This window comes from Scardinius erythrophthalmus, assembly GCF_964197995.2.
Source record: "Scardinius erythrophthalmus genome assembly, chromosome: 3".
In the NCBI taxonomy this organism is placed as follows: domain Eukaryota; kingdom Metazoa; phylum Chordata; class Actinopteri; order Cypriniformes; family Leuciscidae; genus Scardinius; species Scardinius erythrophthalmus.
The window spans coordinates 7,935,628-7,952,972 of record NC_138223.1 but is presented as its reverse complement, the minus strand read 5'-3'; the positions used below and the strand labels follow the sequence as shown (position 1 = coordinate 7,952,972).

The following is a 17,345-nucleotide window of genomic DNA, read 5'->3' as shown; positions in this document are numbered from 1 at the left end:
GTAGATGGTCTGCTTGCGAACTTTTACCTCACACACAAGCAGATCCGTTTGCGCTCTGGAGACGCGTTCGGTCTTGCCACTATCAAATTCCGTCATGTAAATAGCGAATCTGCCATGGCGCGAGCGCAACTGGCATTTAAAGGGAATGGGAGATGAGACTCTGATTGGTTTAACACACGTAAATCCCAAAACACACCCATTACTCATTATGAGAATAGGGACAACCCTTTCCGACCATTTTTTTCGTCGTTAAACTAGCAAAAGTGGATTCGGACACACCCTAAGTGAACTTATGCGCTTAGATCGTTAAAATAGGGCCCAATATGTCACTGCACCCATAAGTTACAAGCACCAGCTGTTGAGTAGGATACCTGTTTAAGAATTTATGGAACGGCACTCTGACTGGATAGCCTTCCTTCCTGATGCGGATTGTGTCCCAGATTCCCGAATATCTGAGCTGAGTAGCGACCAACTCAGGGTCAAATACACCAGGTTCCTGAATGGACACACAAATACATTTAATTCAAATACACATTAGAGTGATAACACAAATATATGAGTAAGCAAAAATAGAAATACAGTAAAAACAATGATATTGAGAAATATTATTATGATTTAAAATAAATGTTTCTATTGTAATAGATTTTAAAATGTAATTTATTCCTGTGATGGCTGAATTTTCAGCATCATTACTCCAGCCTTCAGTCTCACATGATCCTTCAGAAATCATTCTAATATGCTGATCTGCTGCTTAAGAAACATTTTCTTATTAGTATCTATGTTGAAAACATTTGTGCTGCTTAATATTTTTGTGGAAACTGTGATACACTACAATTCAAAGGTTTGGGGTAAGTAAGAAAAGTAGCACTTTTATTCAGCAGAGATGCATTAAATTGATCAAAAGTGACAGTAAAGACATGTATAATGCTTCAAAATTCTGTTCATTGAACTTTGTATTCATCAAACAACCCTGAAAGTATTACAAAAATATTATATATTCAACATTGATATTATTGTTATTATAATTATTATTAATAAAATGAATAATGATTTTTGAAGGATCATGTGACACTGAAGACTAGAGTTATGGCTGCTGAAAATTCAGTTTTACCATAAAAAAAAAAAAAAAAACATTTTAAAATATATTAAAATGCAAAATAGTTACTTTAAATTGTGATAATATTTCACAATGCTACAATGTTCAATAACATTAATCTTAATTATTAGTAGTGTAAATTGTCTGAAGGAAATGTGGATGCTGCAGTGAAGTTAAATTGTTAGGGTTGTTAGTCCCTATTTTAGTCCCTATTATTGTTAGTCCCTAACCTAACCTAAGTACCTAATAAAGCAGTGATAGTGATGCTTGCCTAATGTCTGCCCATACCTTGTTATTATTTGGCTTTATGCAGCGCACAAAAAATGGGTTGCACCTGAAAAAAGTGAGAAGAACAGGAGATATAACTAAATAAATTCCGCCAAAGACACATAATCAGGAGAAACAAATATATGAATGTATGTGTATGTGCTGATATCCATGTGTAATATTGTACATCTCTTTGTGTTTATGAGTGTATAAGACCTCTCCATTTTGTCCAAGAGCTCTTGTAGTGATTGCTGGAACTTGGCGGCCATAGTAGACGGCTGATATCTCCGAGTCACTGTGCTGTTCCTGTTCATTGCTCCTTTTTGCTGATTCAGCATCTCAGCATGCTTTATGAAGAGATTGGACACCATCTAGAAAACACACCCACATATGTATATTAGAAACATACAATCACATTCATAAAAAAAGGGGAAAAAAGAATCATATGCATAAGCAGAGGAAATTGTGACTTCTAACTCTAATATCTTCTCACTTATTTTCTTTATTCTTTTAGAGATGAAAAATAGGATATGCTTTCACATACACACAAAACACACACTACAGATGCATGCATGGAGATACATGGACTCACTCGGTTCTGGCTCTGCATAAACAGATCCAATACTTCCTGCCGAACCTGATCGAAGTTCTTATCCAGAAACTTATGGATCTAAAATCAGTATGAGATTCTCTTTAGACAGGCTGGTAACATTAAAACCTCCATCACTAATGGTAAATTAATTAGCAATGACCTCTAAGCTTTGACATGACTTAAGTTAAATGTCTAATTAAAACACTGCCTGTGCATTTTGTGATTTCAATTACCTGGTAAGTTACACGGCCAGCATAGTGATGGACAGTAAACTCTGGCAGTGGCATTTTTGGCTTGGAGTAAAGCGGGTTGTTTCCATGATGATAGTGGCACTTCTGAAGGAAGGTGTTGTCAGTGGCCTGTCAACAAATGTTAAAACATGTGGTGTTAACATACCAGGTTTCCTTAATTTATCCCAATGCAGCATTGAAATGTGTCTAACCTGTGGAAAGCAGCTCTGATCATCAAGGATGCGGAGTATCCCATGGGGCTTTGCAGCAATAAGGTCTATGCATGCCTGGTTGTCAGTGAAGATCAGTTCTTTCCAGTTGATTTGCTCTCGAATGTACTCTTCCTGCAGACACACGCAGAAAGAGAGTGTGCTCTGCTGTTCTATTTTTGGAATTAATATTTCAGAGAAATCACAATCAAAATCTACATATACTACCGTTTAAAAGTTGAGATACTTAAATAATAATAATAATAAATAAATAATACTTTATTCAGAACTGATACGATAAATTGGTCAAAACTGACAGATTTCTGAAAAGATTTTTATTTCAAATAAATGCTGTTCTTGTGAACTTTCTATTCATTATAGAATCCTAAACAAAAATAAATAAATAATTATTAATAATTAAAAATGAATGTAAGCAGCACAACCATTTTTATCATTGATAACAATAAATGATTCTTCAGCACCAAATCATCATATTACAATGATTTCTGAAGGATCATGTGACTCTGAAGACTGGAAATTCAGCTTTGCCATCACAGGGATAAATTACTTTTCAAACTATATTTGGTAGAAAACAGCTATTTTTGTTTTTACTGTATTTTATCAAATAATGGTGTACACAGTAATTCTCACCTGCTCCAGTTTGAAAATAATTTTGCTGAAGAAGAACTGCAGTGTCTCATTGGCATAGTTGATACAGAGCTGCTCAAAGCTGTTGAACATCAAGCTCTGGACAATACAGACCAAGATGACATGGAGATATATGCAATTTATAAGGTCTAAATTCCTAAAAAATAATAAAAACTGCCCATTTGACCTTTATGTAAAAATGTATCAAATATAGAATTAGCTTCTGTGTTAGTGGAAGTGCATGGGAGTGTCAATGTATACCTCAAACCCATATATATCCAGTAAAGATATGGACAGAGCCTCATTCCTGGGGTAGACCCGTCCATTGATACGTTCTGTCAACCATTGAAAGAGCAAGGAATAAAGGATCTTGGCAACTGCATCTCTGCGATGGAGAAATAGAAATACATACTTAAAATGCAATGAAAAATCAAGCTATTGCAGATAACTAGAAAATGTCTCATAATGAGTACCTGGCATCCATAGCACTTTCTACTGAGAGGGGAGTGTATATCTTCTCTCTCATAGCCTCCTGTGGCAAAACCAAATAACACACTGCTTAGTTACTGTAAAAAATCATTTAATAAGTCAGAGAAAGCAGACAAGCTAGTCTGACACAGACACAGACACAGACACACACACACACACACACACACACGCTATGTCACTTGTACTGTCACAGTGAGTGTGTGCAATTGAGACAGTGTTATGTGACAGCTGATCCAAGTAAGTGGTGTAAACACAAACCTGTGAGCTCTGGATAGCAGAGCTTTACTTATTAAATGAGCAACATGACACAAACCACAAACACACTAACATATCACACTGTATTCATGTAACACCTCTGTTTGAATAAAGCTAACATAAAAAATGCTTAGAGCGTGTTAAAAATTTCAACAACAACAAAAAACCTCCATGTCACATTTCGCCCCAAAAAATGAAAAGATATATAATATATATATGAAAACTATGATAATTTTCATGCATCCAGATATATTACTTTGTAGTGTTTTTAGAATTCCTATTATTGTACATTTGTTTTCTTTCATTACTATTAATACATTTTATTCATTACAATTATACAGTCTTGCTTCTTTTTTTTTTTAAACATACCAGAATAAAAAATGTTTATATTATATTTATATGTTATAAAAAATGTATTCCTGATTTTTTATTTATTTTTTGTGGTGAAAAATCAGCATGAATTAAAGGTAGTACAACAAATACTACCATGGCGTATGAATATTATACAATTAAAATTTTAATTGAATATTATACAATTTTCAAAGCTGTATAGTTTACAGCATAAGTTGAAAGATAAAAAAATTTCTATGAGGAAATATGCCTGGACTGCACCTGATAGGCCCAAAAATAATCGACACCGGATCAAAAGCTTGTGAATCGAAATCAAATTGAACTGTGAAGTTTGTGTCAATGTCCAGCCATTGGTTTTTTTTTTAACTTGAATGAATGCAAATGTTGTCTTTTCCCTTTATGTTCTTCTCAGAGTGCATCAGAATGCTTTGTTTACATGTTAAAATCACAGAAGTTTTCTTATGGGGGAGGACGTCCCCAGACCCCCCTACAGGGATTTAATTTGTTAATTGCAGGTCTGACAATGCTATAGAAATACAACTGACCTGATGTCATCTCTTCTGTCCTTGTTAACCTTCATTGTATGATGTAATGTCAAGCTAACCTGGCAGTGAGCAAGCTATTAGGTGTTAAGATTACTCAAGCCCTGAGCAACCCTTGATTAGATTACCGTGGTTTCCATAGAGCTGAACTCAGAATGATTAAATTAGGTTACTGGAACTCTTTAACAGCAACCTGCTTACATGTCATTACAATGTTTCTTTTCTCTTTATTTCTGCCCTAGGTGTTCGCAAATGCATCAGAAAATATGAAAATATAGGATCCATGGACGATGTGAGTTTGAGTCTGGCTTCCCCATGAAATCAATATGTTTCAAAATGAAAGTGGCCAAAAATACTACACTTAAAAATAAAAGTGTATTTCAACAATGCCATAGAAGATCCATTTTCAGTTCCCCAAAGAACCTTCTAGTGAACAGTTCTTAAAATAACTTTTTCTTAGTGTGAAGAACATTTTAAGAACCTTTTTCCACTATAAAGAACCTTTTGGGCAATGGAAAGATTCCATGGATGTTAAAGGTTCTTCATGGAAACACAGATCTAACAGTGTACAAGCTGTTTTTCAGAGCACATTATGGATTATTGTTTATGTAAACGTGTATGTACCGTCACTTTGAAGGTGATGGCTTTCTGCAGACCCTCTGGAGAAATCTGCAACAGATCGGCTACCGCACGAATCTCCTGAGTGCTCACCACACCAGCTGTCTCCTGCACTTCTGTCTGAGACCGAGAACCCAAAGCACACGGTCCACAAGACTCTTTACATTGTCCATATATGTTTGCTACATTTACATAAATGTACAATCAAGAAAACTGCTATTTAAAAGGTGAAATATTTAATCTAAAAACATTGTTGTGTGACAAATGGGAAGAGCTGGAACACAGTGAAATTCTTAAAATTGTGCATTTTTTTATTATTATAGGCTTGGTGTGCAAACAGAAGTGAAAGGAAATTTTCAAATGTTAATTTGCACAGTCAGTACCTCTACTCTATGGAAAAAGACATTGCCCAGGTGCAGTATGGACGAAAGCACTCTGAATATGCTGCTCTGGTCTTCAGGACTGAAGTGGAGAATTTCCATGGCACTCTGTAGCCTCCTGAAGTCCTCCCCATCATCTTTCCCACTGATCTCACAGTTACCACCCTAACATGAACCATGATAAATGACATCAACATGACATAATTATACAGTACCTTAGATAAGCACTTTTACACAATATAGGTTCACCTTTTGATTTTGCAAAGGAGATCTAGATAATAATGGTATTAATAAAATACAATAATATGATATTCTTAAATGATACCAGAAATATACACTACTGTTCAAAAGTTTGGGGTCAGTAAGAATTGTTTTTGAACTGTTTTTTTATCAAAAAGGACGCATTCATTTGAAGTGACAGTAAATACATTTATAATGTTTCAATTGCAAACAATTGCTGTTCTTTCGAACTTTCTATTCATGAAAGAATCCTGAAAAAAAATATTAAGCAGTTTTCAACAGTGATAAGAAATGTTTCTTGAGCAGCAAATCAGCATATTAGAATGATTTCTGAAGGATCGAAGAGAAATTATTAAATTGTAGTTCAATTGAAGTTATTTTTAACTTTGTAATCATATTTCAAAATTGTACTGTATTTTTGATCAAATAAATGCAGCCTTGGTGAGCATAAGAGAAGCTTACCAATTTTTTGAACAGTAGTGCAAGTTGAATCCTTCAAAACAAACAATTACCTTTTAATAATTTATCATCTAAATGATTTGCCTATTGATTTGCCTATATTTTTCTACTTATTTTTCAGTGTGTCTTGGCAACTTGCATTTGTATACTGTATGTCTGCATGTACCTGGTTCAGATAGTAATAGGTTTCAGCCTCCTGTAGGTAGAAGGCCCGTTTCATGTGAGTAGGAAGTCCAGCCAGCATCTCATAAAAGATGTGATAGTTTCTCTCATCTTTGGCCTGCACACACACACACACACACACACACACACACACACACACACACACACACACACACACACACACACAGTTCACATAAAGTCCCAAATGTCAGTGATAAATACAGGGCTCTTTTAGCCTTTTCAAAGTTAAAAGGAAAAGAAACAACCAACCTGAAAAACTATCCTGGACTTCTCCAGTAGATACTGCGAGGTTATGGCACCACTAATCACCCCTCTGATACGGACAACAATACACACAGATTGGTCTTGTGTATGAACTATCTTTGGCCCTGCCTGTACCTTCTCAATTCTCTTTCCATCTCTCTTCTTCTCTTAGCATTCAGAGGTAAAATAGCAACCTTACTGTCCTACTTTCACACAAGGTCAGGCGGTACAGATCTAGTTCCCTTACAGTGTCGCCTCTCAAGCAACAATTTCAGGCTTGAGAGACGTTAAAGAGTAACGCAATGTAACATTCAAACAGTCTATTTAACATAGCGTGAAAGAGTTTTTCACTGTTCAGAACAGAAGCAATGTACAATATATATATAAAAAAATACTCACTCCTCCAAAAATACCTCCACAAATTTCCCAAAGCGACTGGAGTTATCATTCCGGACCGTCTTAGCATTCCCAAACGACTCTAAAAGAGGAGCTGCCTCTAGAATCTGGATATTAAGAAACTAAAACTTACTTACAGATGTATGCAGCAAAGTTTACTAGGATAGAGTTATTAGGCTATCAGCAAAAAAAAGAATTTCACAGATTTACCTCAATCTGTATAGACGAAAGCATTAAATAGAAAACCAAGAAGACAGATTATACATTCATTAACAAACACTGCATACATCATATGCATTGATTCAAACTAAATTTTGTGGTTCCAGAAATGTACTCTATAATATGCACTTGCTGCCTATGATTTTGCGAAGTATGACTTGTTCCCGGATCAACATCTTTTGTTGGACCTGGAACAACATATCTACCAAAGATACCCTATCACTAACAGTGTTATTTTAGTATTCTTTAAATACCTTTATAGTATTTATTTTTATATCGTAATTTATTTTTTGAAGTTGTGCCAATTTTGTTATGTGCTTTTCATTTTTATTAGTTTTTTTAATAAATATTTTTTAATGTATATAAAATATTTCCATTTAGCTTTAATGTATTTTTGTTAGTAATTTTTGTAAATTTCTACATTTTTAAGTTTAAGATTTTCATGTAATAATTTTATTTCAGATTAATTTCAATTAATGAAAAGTATTAACAATATCCAAGCGAGTTAACATTAACAGCCCTAACCATATCATATTCAAACCATTAAACTACCCTTAAAATCAGAAGGAAATGAAACCATAGGTACACATGAATGTTGTTTAAGCCCCAACTCCATTCCTCTCCTTATCCCTAAAAATGTTGTTCCAGGGCCAACAAGGATGTTGATCCAATAACATATCCTACCTGGCGAAATCACAGCAAGTGTAAAGAAGTGTACGTGGGGGATCATTGTCTATTAAGAGAATTCAGTGTGTACTTTATAATCCAACACATGTACCTGTTGTGTAATGTTCCTCTTATGGTGAATAGCAGTGAGGTACCTCAGAACCAGTTTGGTCGCCTCTGTCTTTCCAGAACCACTTTCCCCACTACAATACAAACATTTCTCTGATACAACATATCAGTGTATTATTACATCCTCTGCAATTGACACACACATGCTATCATCACCTGACCTGATAATGATGCACTGGTTTCGCTTGATGTCCATCATTGTTGTGTAGGCAATGTTTGCAATGGCAAAGAGATGACTGAAAACAAACATGTATAAGAGAGTAGGTCTACATACTGTCAATTTTTGGAGGTAAATAACAATAATCACAAAGTATTGTAAATGGATGGAGGATAAAATCTTCATCTTAATGATCCCTTCTTTCTCAGACTTTTAATGTACACTACCATTCAAAAGTTTAGGGTCAGTAAGATACTTTTATTCTTTAGAAAGAAGTCTTTTATGCTCACCAAGGCTGTATTAACTTGATCAAAAATACAATAAAAACAATAAAATTGTGAAATATTATTACAATTTAAAATAACTGGTTTATTTGAATATATTTTAAAATATAATTTATTGCTGTGATGGCCAAGCTGAACTTTCAGCATTATTACTCCATTCTTCAGTGTCACATGATCCTTCAGAAATCATTCTCTAATATGCTGATTTGCTGCTCAAGAAACATTTCTTATTATTGTTGAAAACAGCTGTTTATAGACATCTTTTGTAACATTATAAATGTCTTTAATGCCTGTTCTGTATTTTCTTCTAGCTTGTGTAATTTTGTTCATGGTTTTCGAGAATGAAAGCATGTTATCTTATCTGCCAAACTGGGCAAGCTTCTACCAGGAGTTGACAAATAAGAAAATGTATTGAGAATAGTTATGATTGTGTTGTTGTGACTCACGGTGGGTTATCTCCCAAGCCATGGCCCTCGTACTGCAGAACCATATCAGTGCCATAGATGTTAAATAGCTGGTATGGATTCACAGATACCAGAATACTGCCAATGTATGTCTGCTTAGAAGACAAAGGAAATTCATAATGTAGTTAGGTTCACAAGAGATTTGAATAAGAGTGCTAAAGGTCTATTCACAGTATTAAGAAAAACATATAATCAAACATTTCATATCAAAATGAAGTCAAAGTTATTCTGCTAACTGGCCTGTCCAGTGAAGCATTTTCTGTAACGTAACATTATGGCGTAACATTAAGTGTTTCTGTCGAGAATTTTGCAAAGACAAGGGACTGTATAGTCCCTAATGTCACATGTATGTGAGCATAACTATTCTTGTGCATATTATTATGGAAGCATTTTTAAAGCATAAGAACATCCTTCAGCAGTTGTTTATAATTTAGATTGTATGTGAATACTTAAAAAACATATTTATTAAATGTTTGTACAAAGTAGTAAGAACAAGGAGATATTTTGGTGATGTATGCTAACTGGGACATGAATGCAAGACTCACATAGATAAGCTCTTGATCAAAGCGAGTCTTCAGGTTTATCAATACTGCTGCCTCAGAAAGCTCTCTGCAAGAAATGGAGGAAGAATTATTTATTTTGATTCTAATGATCAACTTTACACATACATTACTATGTATATTTATGCTGCTGACATACTCCATTTGTGTCATGTCCTCAACTCCATCCCCTTGCCTTTTTGCTCTGTAGCTGACAGTAGGCAGGCTCCTTATAGAATACATCTGTTTGAAAAATACAACTTGTGCTCAGAAAAAGAAAATGCAATCTGAGAACATTCAAAGAAATTTGAGAAGTCATTCATTAAATTACATTAGAGAATATCTTCTCTGATGAATTAGGTCAAGTTGTCTTTTCTAGGGCCTGCACTACAATAATGCAGAGATGATTATCACTGGTCAGCAAGGTAACCTAAGAGGAGTTATAATCAGCCTTGTAAATCTCATCTGACATACAATGTAGCTGCGGACTGCAGCTTAAACCTGATGAAGATAGGTGAGCTTGGCTGGACCTTTTGTTAAGGCTCAAAGCCTAATAGATTTGTTAGATCTGACAACTTCATTGCTGTCAACTTGACAACATTACTAGTCAAATTTAACAGTCTGCTTATTTATAATTCCTTCTTAATATAAACATTCAGATATAGAAGTTTTAGTGAATAGTATAAATATGATCCACAAACATAATCATGAATTCACTGTTGCATTCCAGTGAAGAGAGACATCTCTCAATGTTATCCTATATTTATCTGCTTTCAAATGAATATTTACAACAGCAGAATTTGACCAAGAGAAGAGAAGAAAATGAAAGCATGATATAGAGTTAGTGTCTCTGGGGCAGAAAAAATACAATGCATTTGGTAACTTCTGGGATTTACCTTGTCATACCACTGTCCTTTTGGCTCCCCTTCACGATCTGGTACCCATTGCAGCTCTGTTTCCCCTGGCCTAAGTCCACCAGGTGGAGGGGTAAGGAATTCCATTTTCTCATCACGAGACATAGACCATTTGATGAGGTTCTGTACTGTATCATGAGGCAATACTTTTTCTGCAGCCCACAGGTCCTCTGCAGTTTCCCCCTCTCTGGCATTTTGAGCCCAGTGCTCTTCTGGCCCACCTGGACCTTTCCGCTGTGGTGGAACCACAGCATAACGACCATCTGGCCCAATAATCACCTGCCCAGAGGATGTCATATAGTTGGAGATCCCAGAAGGTAGTTGGTAAGAGGCTTTCTTCAGGTTAGGATTCTTTAGAGCATCCATTAAATATGGTGAAGTGGGGACAGCAAATCCTTGAGTGAGGTAGGATCCATCAGGTAATCTGTATCTAGCATTGCGAAGGTTTTGATTTAGAAGTGCCTTTGATAGATCTGGACTGGTTTTATGTTTTCGAGGATCTGCAGAAATAACAGATCCATCTGGTAGCTGGTAAGTGGCCATGCGAATGTGTTCATTCTGCAAGGCATTTGAAATGTTTGGGCTACTTGGTTTAAATAAAGCTTGTGAAATAACAGATCCATCTGGAAGCCTATAGGAGACATTCCTCAGATCATCATTTCTCAGGGCAGAGAACAAAGTTGGGGATGTAGTTTTATAACTTGCATCAGCACTTATTATGGAGCCATCAGGTAACCTGTAGGTAGCATTACGAACATCCTGATTCCGAAGGGCGCTTGCCAAATTTGGAGACTTAACTTCATAAGCTGGTCCACTTATAATTGACCCATCAGGTAAACGATAGCTGGCATTTTTCATTTGTTGGTTCTGAAGTGCTGCTGATAAATTTGGGGAAGTAGGTTTGGATTGTCCATAGTCTGTTGTTATTAATGTGCCATCTGGCAATCTGTAAGTTGCATTTCTAATGTTTCGGTTTTGGAGAGCATTGGCTAGATTTGGAGATGTTGGTTCCACTGGCTGATCAGTCATTATTATTGTCCCATCTGGCAGTCTATATGATGCCTTCCTAATGTTCTGATTCTGAAGTGCATGTGACAGGTTTGGTGAGGTTTGTCGTTGTTGTCCTGCAGTTACAAGAGTTCCATCTGGAAGTCTATAAGTTGCATTCTTCAGATTTGGATTCTGCAAGGCATTAGACAAGTTTGGAGAAGACGGTTGCTGTAAATGAGTTTCTGGGTACATTATTGTTCCATCTGGAAGTCTATAAGAGGCATTTCTTATGTTTCGGTTCTGCAAAGCATTTGAGAGGTTAGGTGAGAAAGACTGTTGCTGTTGTGGGTCCATGCCTATTACAGACCCAGCAGGATTAGTACCATATACTAATGTCCCATCAGGCAATTGGTAAGTGGCACCTCGAAGTTGGGGGTTGTGCAATGCATCAGACAGAAAAGGAGATTTCCTAGGGTCCTGCCTATGCCCTGGCACAGGTGCATAAGGGGAGACCATTCCCTGAACAGGTGCTCTGTATGATGCTTGACGAACATTTTGGTTCTGCAAAGCTGTTGAAAGAACTGGAGATCCTCTTGGACCATAGCCAGGGGGCACACGGGATCCCCTGCGACGTAAATGTGTTCGGTAAGAAGCATTGCGGACATTTTTATTTTGAAGAGCATTAGAGAGAACGGGGGCAGCACCTGGCTCTTCAATGTAATCATAGCCTGTCTCTACCTGAGTATAGGGTGAATGTGGCATCTGAAAGGATGATATGTATGATGCATTGTGAAGTTGTGGATTGTGAATTGCACTGGACAGCAAAGGTGATGCTGGCTGACCTGGAACTTGTTCAAATGCTTCCATTTGAGGAACATATGGGGAAGAAAAAGATGGTTGTTCAGGGATCTCACCAAACTGAGCCACTTCAGAAGCATAAGGTGAACCTGGTCTTTGCAAGGGCGACATGTAAGAAGCTTCTCTGAGATGAGTATTTTGTAAAGCATTCGACAGAAGAGGAGATGCCATCTCTGATCTATATTGATCCAGTACAACCATTTCAGGAGTATATGGTGATTGTACTGGTCTTTGCAAGGGCGACATGTAAGAAGCTTCTCTGAGATGAGTATTTTGTAAGGCATTCGACAGAAGAGGAGATGCCATCTCTGATCTATGCTGATCCAGTACAACCATTTCAGGAGTATATGGTGATTGTACTGGTTGTAATTGGGAGAAATGATCAGCATGGCTTAGGTTAGGGTTTTGCAGGGCAAGGGAGGAAACTGGTGAAGGTGGTTGACCCGGAAACTGTGGAACATTAATGATCTCAGGAGCATAAGGTGACATAGGCTGTTGGAATGGTGAAGTATACGTTGCATTATGGACCCTCTGATTTTGGAGGGCACCTGTAAGCATTGGTGAATGAGGTACACCTCTAACCTGATCATATTCTACAGGGATCGGCTCAGCAACAAAAGGTAAAGGAGATGCAAATGAAGCATCATATATTGGAGGACCAGAAAGAACAGATGTAGGCAGAGCCCTAGGGGAAGTGGACCGCGTTGGTAATGGGGAACCATGTATGATAGATGGATGAGGAGAGGCTGGTCTGGAGAGATGTCTAATTGAAGGCTGGGGAGATGGAGGGGGCATGTGTTTTTGAGAAAGCTGTGGTGAAGGGGGCATCATGCCAGGTGCACGCCTAAGTGACTGTCTGGCCATTAGTGGACGGCCACGACCAATGGGTCTCTGTGGGTTTCTCATTGCATTGGGTGTTCCTGGAGGATTGAAACGACTTTGTTCCCTTATGCCCATCCTAGTATGTTGACCTGTGAGTTGTGGGGAGGCTGTAAAGTCCTGTGGCATCATGGACCTGTTACTACGTATGGATGGTCTAAATGGCCGTACATTTTGTGTTGGAGTTCCAGTATGACCCCCTCGGCCAGGATACGGTTTCACAGCTCCCATAGGGATGTTTGGACGTCCCCTTCCTCGCAGTCGACCTCCAGGAGATCCAAAAGGTGGAGAATCCTTCATTAGACGAGTCGACCTGCGGGAGAGGGTGGGAGAGGGGGATCTACCTTGCACTTGTGGTTGCTGGAAGTCTGGTTCCACAGTAAAACTTCTCCGAGAGGGAGAAGGTGATGCTCTTTGTGCCATTAATGGTGACTGTGGTCTACGAAGATCCCTCGGCTGAACACTGCCCATGGTTCGCATACCCATCTGAGGGGAAGGAGGAGGACTCATCCGTCTAAGTGGAGAGGGAGAGGCTTGAAATTTCTTGGCACCAAATGGACGATGAACTTGTGAGGGTGAAGAGGGTGGACTAGGTCTCCTAATTGAGGCACGAGGGGAGTGCGGTGGGCTTCTCCTCCGAATAGATGCACGAGGGGAAGCTGGAGGACTGGTATAGAGAGATGGAGCCCGTGAGGGCATACGGCCAGGCATTGGCTGCGGAGATGGTGGTGCCTCTCTAAAGGATGCCTGAGGCTGCAAATGTCTACGGACTGTTGGTGAAGCAGGTGGACCTTCTCTGAGTGGAGCCTGAGACTGTAAACGTCTAGGGAATGTTGGTGAAGTGGGTGGTCCTTCTCTAAATGGAGCCTGAGGCGGTAAACGTCTAGAAAGTGCTGGAGAAACAGGTTGGCTCATTTTGCGACCAATTTGTGATGGAGGGTGTTGACCATGACTTATTGGAGAGGGCACACCTCTGGCTAGTCTTGGCGATGGAGGTGCTCCCATGCCTCCAATGCCACGCACAGAGGGCTGTGGGGATGGGCTTCTTCTCATAGGGAGTGGACCAACAGGATGCCTGGATAGCTGTGGGGAGGCATGGGGGCTCGGTCTACGTATAGGTACAGGGGAACGTCTAGCTTCCATTACTGGCTCTCCAAAACTTGCCATGGGATCCATGGTTACCATGGGTGACATAGGCTTATAAACAGGGGAGGCCATCCCTGCTACTGACCTCCTGCTTGGTGTGGGAGATGGTGGAAAACCACCAACTTGAGCCATATGTGGCATATGTTGGTTGACAAATCCCTGGGGATTATTTGCTTGTTTAATTAACATGGCTGTTGGTGTGGGCACTTGAGGCATTGTGGGATGATACATTTCTTGCGGATGAAACATTTCTTGCGGATGAAACATTTCTTGCGGATGAAACATTTCTTGTGGATGAAACATTTCTTGTGGATGAAACATTTCTTGCTGATGAAACATTTCTTGCGGATGCATTGCCTGTGAAAAACCATCATTCATTGAGCCTCCAGGTATATATGCATAATTTTCATACTGTATGTCTGACATTTCTTCAAAATCATATTGTGGAGGCAAAGGAGGAAGCTCAACATCAATCCTTTCCTTACCAAAAAGCTTAACCTGGGGTCTTGGGACTCTGAACTCCATGTCTCTGGGAAGGGGCATAGACTCCATAGAAAAATCTCCATACTTCTCACCATACATTCCATAAGCTTCTTCACCTTCCATAATATCTTGCATTGGATAACTATATGGATCATACATATTGTAGGAAGATTGCAGATATGGATCAACATCTGATTCACTGTAGTTAACTTGATAATCCTGAAAATAAAGATCATCATAATCCCCGTAAGCTTCCATATATGGATCACCTGATATTTCAACTTCATATGGGTCACCATAGAAACCCTGAAGGTCATCATAATATCCAAATTGAGCCTGGGAATTCAGATCAATTTCATTCCCATATTGATCATAACTGTTCCCCATTGGATACTGACTAGCATCATAGTACTCAATGCCATCATCGAAATATGGATCCAGTGGATGCTGTTGACTATAGTAGCCCATTTCCTGTGGATAATTGCCCATCTGATCCTGCACTTCATAGTGGTCATTGTAGTTCATACCATCATCATAAAATTCGCTGTCATTCTGCATGGCTGTGTGAGGGTCATAGTATCCATCCTGCATCTCATAATAGCCTTGATCATGTGATTCCATGTCATAGTAGTTATTTGGTTCCTCATATTGAGTGTATTGCTGTGGAAATGAAGGGTGTCCCTGCATTTGGGCATACTGTTCACTATACCTTTTAGAATGCCTCTGGACTGACTGTCTGTGAAATGCACTCCTATCCACCCTGCTCTGGTTATTATAATCATATCCTCCAGTGTCATGTTCATATCCATAATTGTGATGCCCTTGAGGAGCTCGGATGCTAGCTTGGCGACTGTCAGCAGAAAATTGATATTTTTTGTTGTTTTTCCGGCCAAAGGCATCACCCCTTCCACTCTGACGCCCCTTAATTGAGAGGAACCTCTTGGTGAGCCAGTTTGTTGCCCCAGCAATCTTACCTAATATTTGACCCCTAGATTTAAAACCAGTCCCATCCCCTGCTTCCTTTTTCCCAAAAAGCCCTTTAAAAAATCCTGTTTTCTTATCCGCTGTGTTAGAATTGCCACCTAATTTAATAAGCATATAGGTTGGCTTCGGCCCCTCTTTTTTTTCCTTCTCTTTTTTCTTCTTTTTGCTGTTTTTGAAACGCATCATGAACTTTGGAGCATTTCTCAAGAGAGATTTCCTCCTTTTTTTCTTAAGCAAACGATTCTTCCTTTTGCCAAGTCCAAGAAACAGCTTGGAAGTGCTTTTAAGTCGCTTCTTTGAGCTCTTCCTCTTCTTAAATCCAGAGAACCTCATAAAGAGTTTTGAGGTATTTTTGAGTCCTCTTTTCTTTTTCTCTTCAGGTGGTGGCTCAGGTGGAGGCACTTCCTTCTTTTTTGCTTTCTTCTTCTTTGCATCGTCCTCTGCTTTAGATTTATGATGATCTTTAGATTTCTTCTTTCCTTTCCTATCCTCCTCTTCACTTTCCTCCTCATCTTCATCATAATCATCATCGTCGTCATCATCCTCATCTTCATCAGAATCAGGCTGTCTTGATTTGGACTTTCCCTTGGCAGTTTTACCTTTAGCATCTTTTCCACCACCACGCTTTCTTTTGCCTCCATCTGACTCTTCATCCTCATCCTCCTCGCTCAAATCTTCATCCATCAATTCAGCATCTGAGCCCTCATCAGATTCAATAACCTCTTTCTTTCCCTTACCTTTATCCTTTCCCTTCTTACCATCATCTTTCCCTTTTCCCTTGGGTGGTTCTTCTTTTCCTTTTTTCTTATCATCCTTTCCTGCCTTCTTGTCATCTTTTCCACCCTTCTTGTCATCTTTTGCTCCTTTTTTGTCATCTTTTCCTTTCTTTTCTTCTTCCTTTGGTTTGCTTTTTTCTGGCTCAGGTTTTCCTCCTTTCTTGGCTGCTGATTTTGAGTCTTTTTTGGCTGGCATTTTATCCTTTTAAAACCATGCTAGTCTACCGCCTTTCTGCCAAATGACAAATAAAAATATGATTAAGCAGAATCTTCATGAAAAACAAACAAACAAACACACAAAAAAAAGTAACAATATAAAACAACTGCTTTGTACAACTTACATTTAAAGACTGAAAAATGACACTACAATAATTTTTTTTCTTTAAGAAACCAACATCAATCAATATAGGATCTTCATACACAATTTATTATCTTTTCTAAATTCTCCGTATTTAGGATGATAAAGCAAGAAAAGAGTCTTACCTGTAGGTGAGATCACTTTGTCTCTTCTCAGTACTGTCATAGATGAATTCAACACAGAGAGCATATAAATCTCTGTTCACATGGTTCCACACGCCACAGCGCCAGACGTGATCTAGAAAATGTATCTTTCTAGCAGACGTTCCAAGATAGAGATCCTCTGTTGAGGTATGTTTGTA

General features: G+C 38.4%; 1 protein-coding gene across 1 annotated transcript in view; it reads right to left on the bottom strand.

Moving 5' to 3' along the window:
* Nucleotides 1-16,882, bottom strand: part of myo15ab (myosin XVAb) — a gene marked incomplete at its 5' end in the record, with an annotated part of 46,078 nt that extends 29,196 nt beyond the window's left edge. The window contains 20 exons of the mRNA XM_081362349.1: nucleotides 372-496; nucleotides 1,385-1,430; nucleotides 1,580-1,734; nucleotides 1,956-2,033; nucleotides 2,189-2,314; nucleotides 2,398-2,529; nucleotides 3,046-3,141; nucleotides 3,304-3,427; nucleotides 3,516-3,574; nucleotides 5,304-5,417; nucleotides 5,681-5,842; nucleotides 6,543-6,656; nucleotides 6,809-6,872; nucleotides 7,202-7,305; nucleotides 8,190-8,286; nucleotides 8,374-8,448; nucleotides 9,100-9,209; nucleotides 9,663-9,726; nucleotides 9,817-9,899; nucleotides 10,553-16,882. Of these exons, the coding sequence (XP_081218475.1) occupies nucleotides 372-496; nucleotides 1,385-1,430; nucleotides 1,580-1,734; nucleotides 1,956-2,033; nucleotides 2,189-2,314; nucleotides 2,398-2,529; nucleotides 3,046-3,141; nucleotides 3,304-3,427; nucleotides 3,516-3,574; nucleotides 5,304-5,417; nucleotides 5,681-5,842; nucleotides 6,543-6,656; nucleotides 6,809-6,872; nucleotides 7,202-7,305; nucleotides 8,190-8,286; nucleotides 8,374-8,448; nucleotides 9,100-9,209; nucleotides 9,663-9,726; nucleotides 9,817-9,899; nucleotides 10,553-16,882 (8,258 nt within the window). The remainder of the gene's footprint in view (nucleotides 1-371; nucleotides 497-1,384; nucleotides 1,431-1,579; nucleotides 1,735-1,955; nucleotides 2,034-2,188; nucleotides 2,315-2,397; nucleotides 2,530-3,045; nucleotides 3,142-3,303; nucleotides 3,428-3,515; nucleotides 3,575-5,303; nucleotides 5,418-5,680; nucleotides 5,843-6,542; nucleotides 6,657-6,808; nucleotides 6,873-7,201; nucleotides 7,306-8,189; nucleotides 8,287-8,373; nucleotides 8,449-9,099; nucleotides 9,210-9,662; nucleotides 9,727-9,816; nucleotides 9,900-10,552) is intronic.
* Nucleotides 16,883-17,345: the final 463 nt, after the last annotated feature.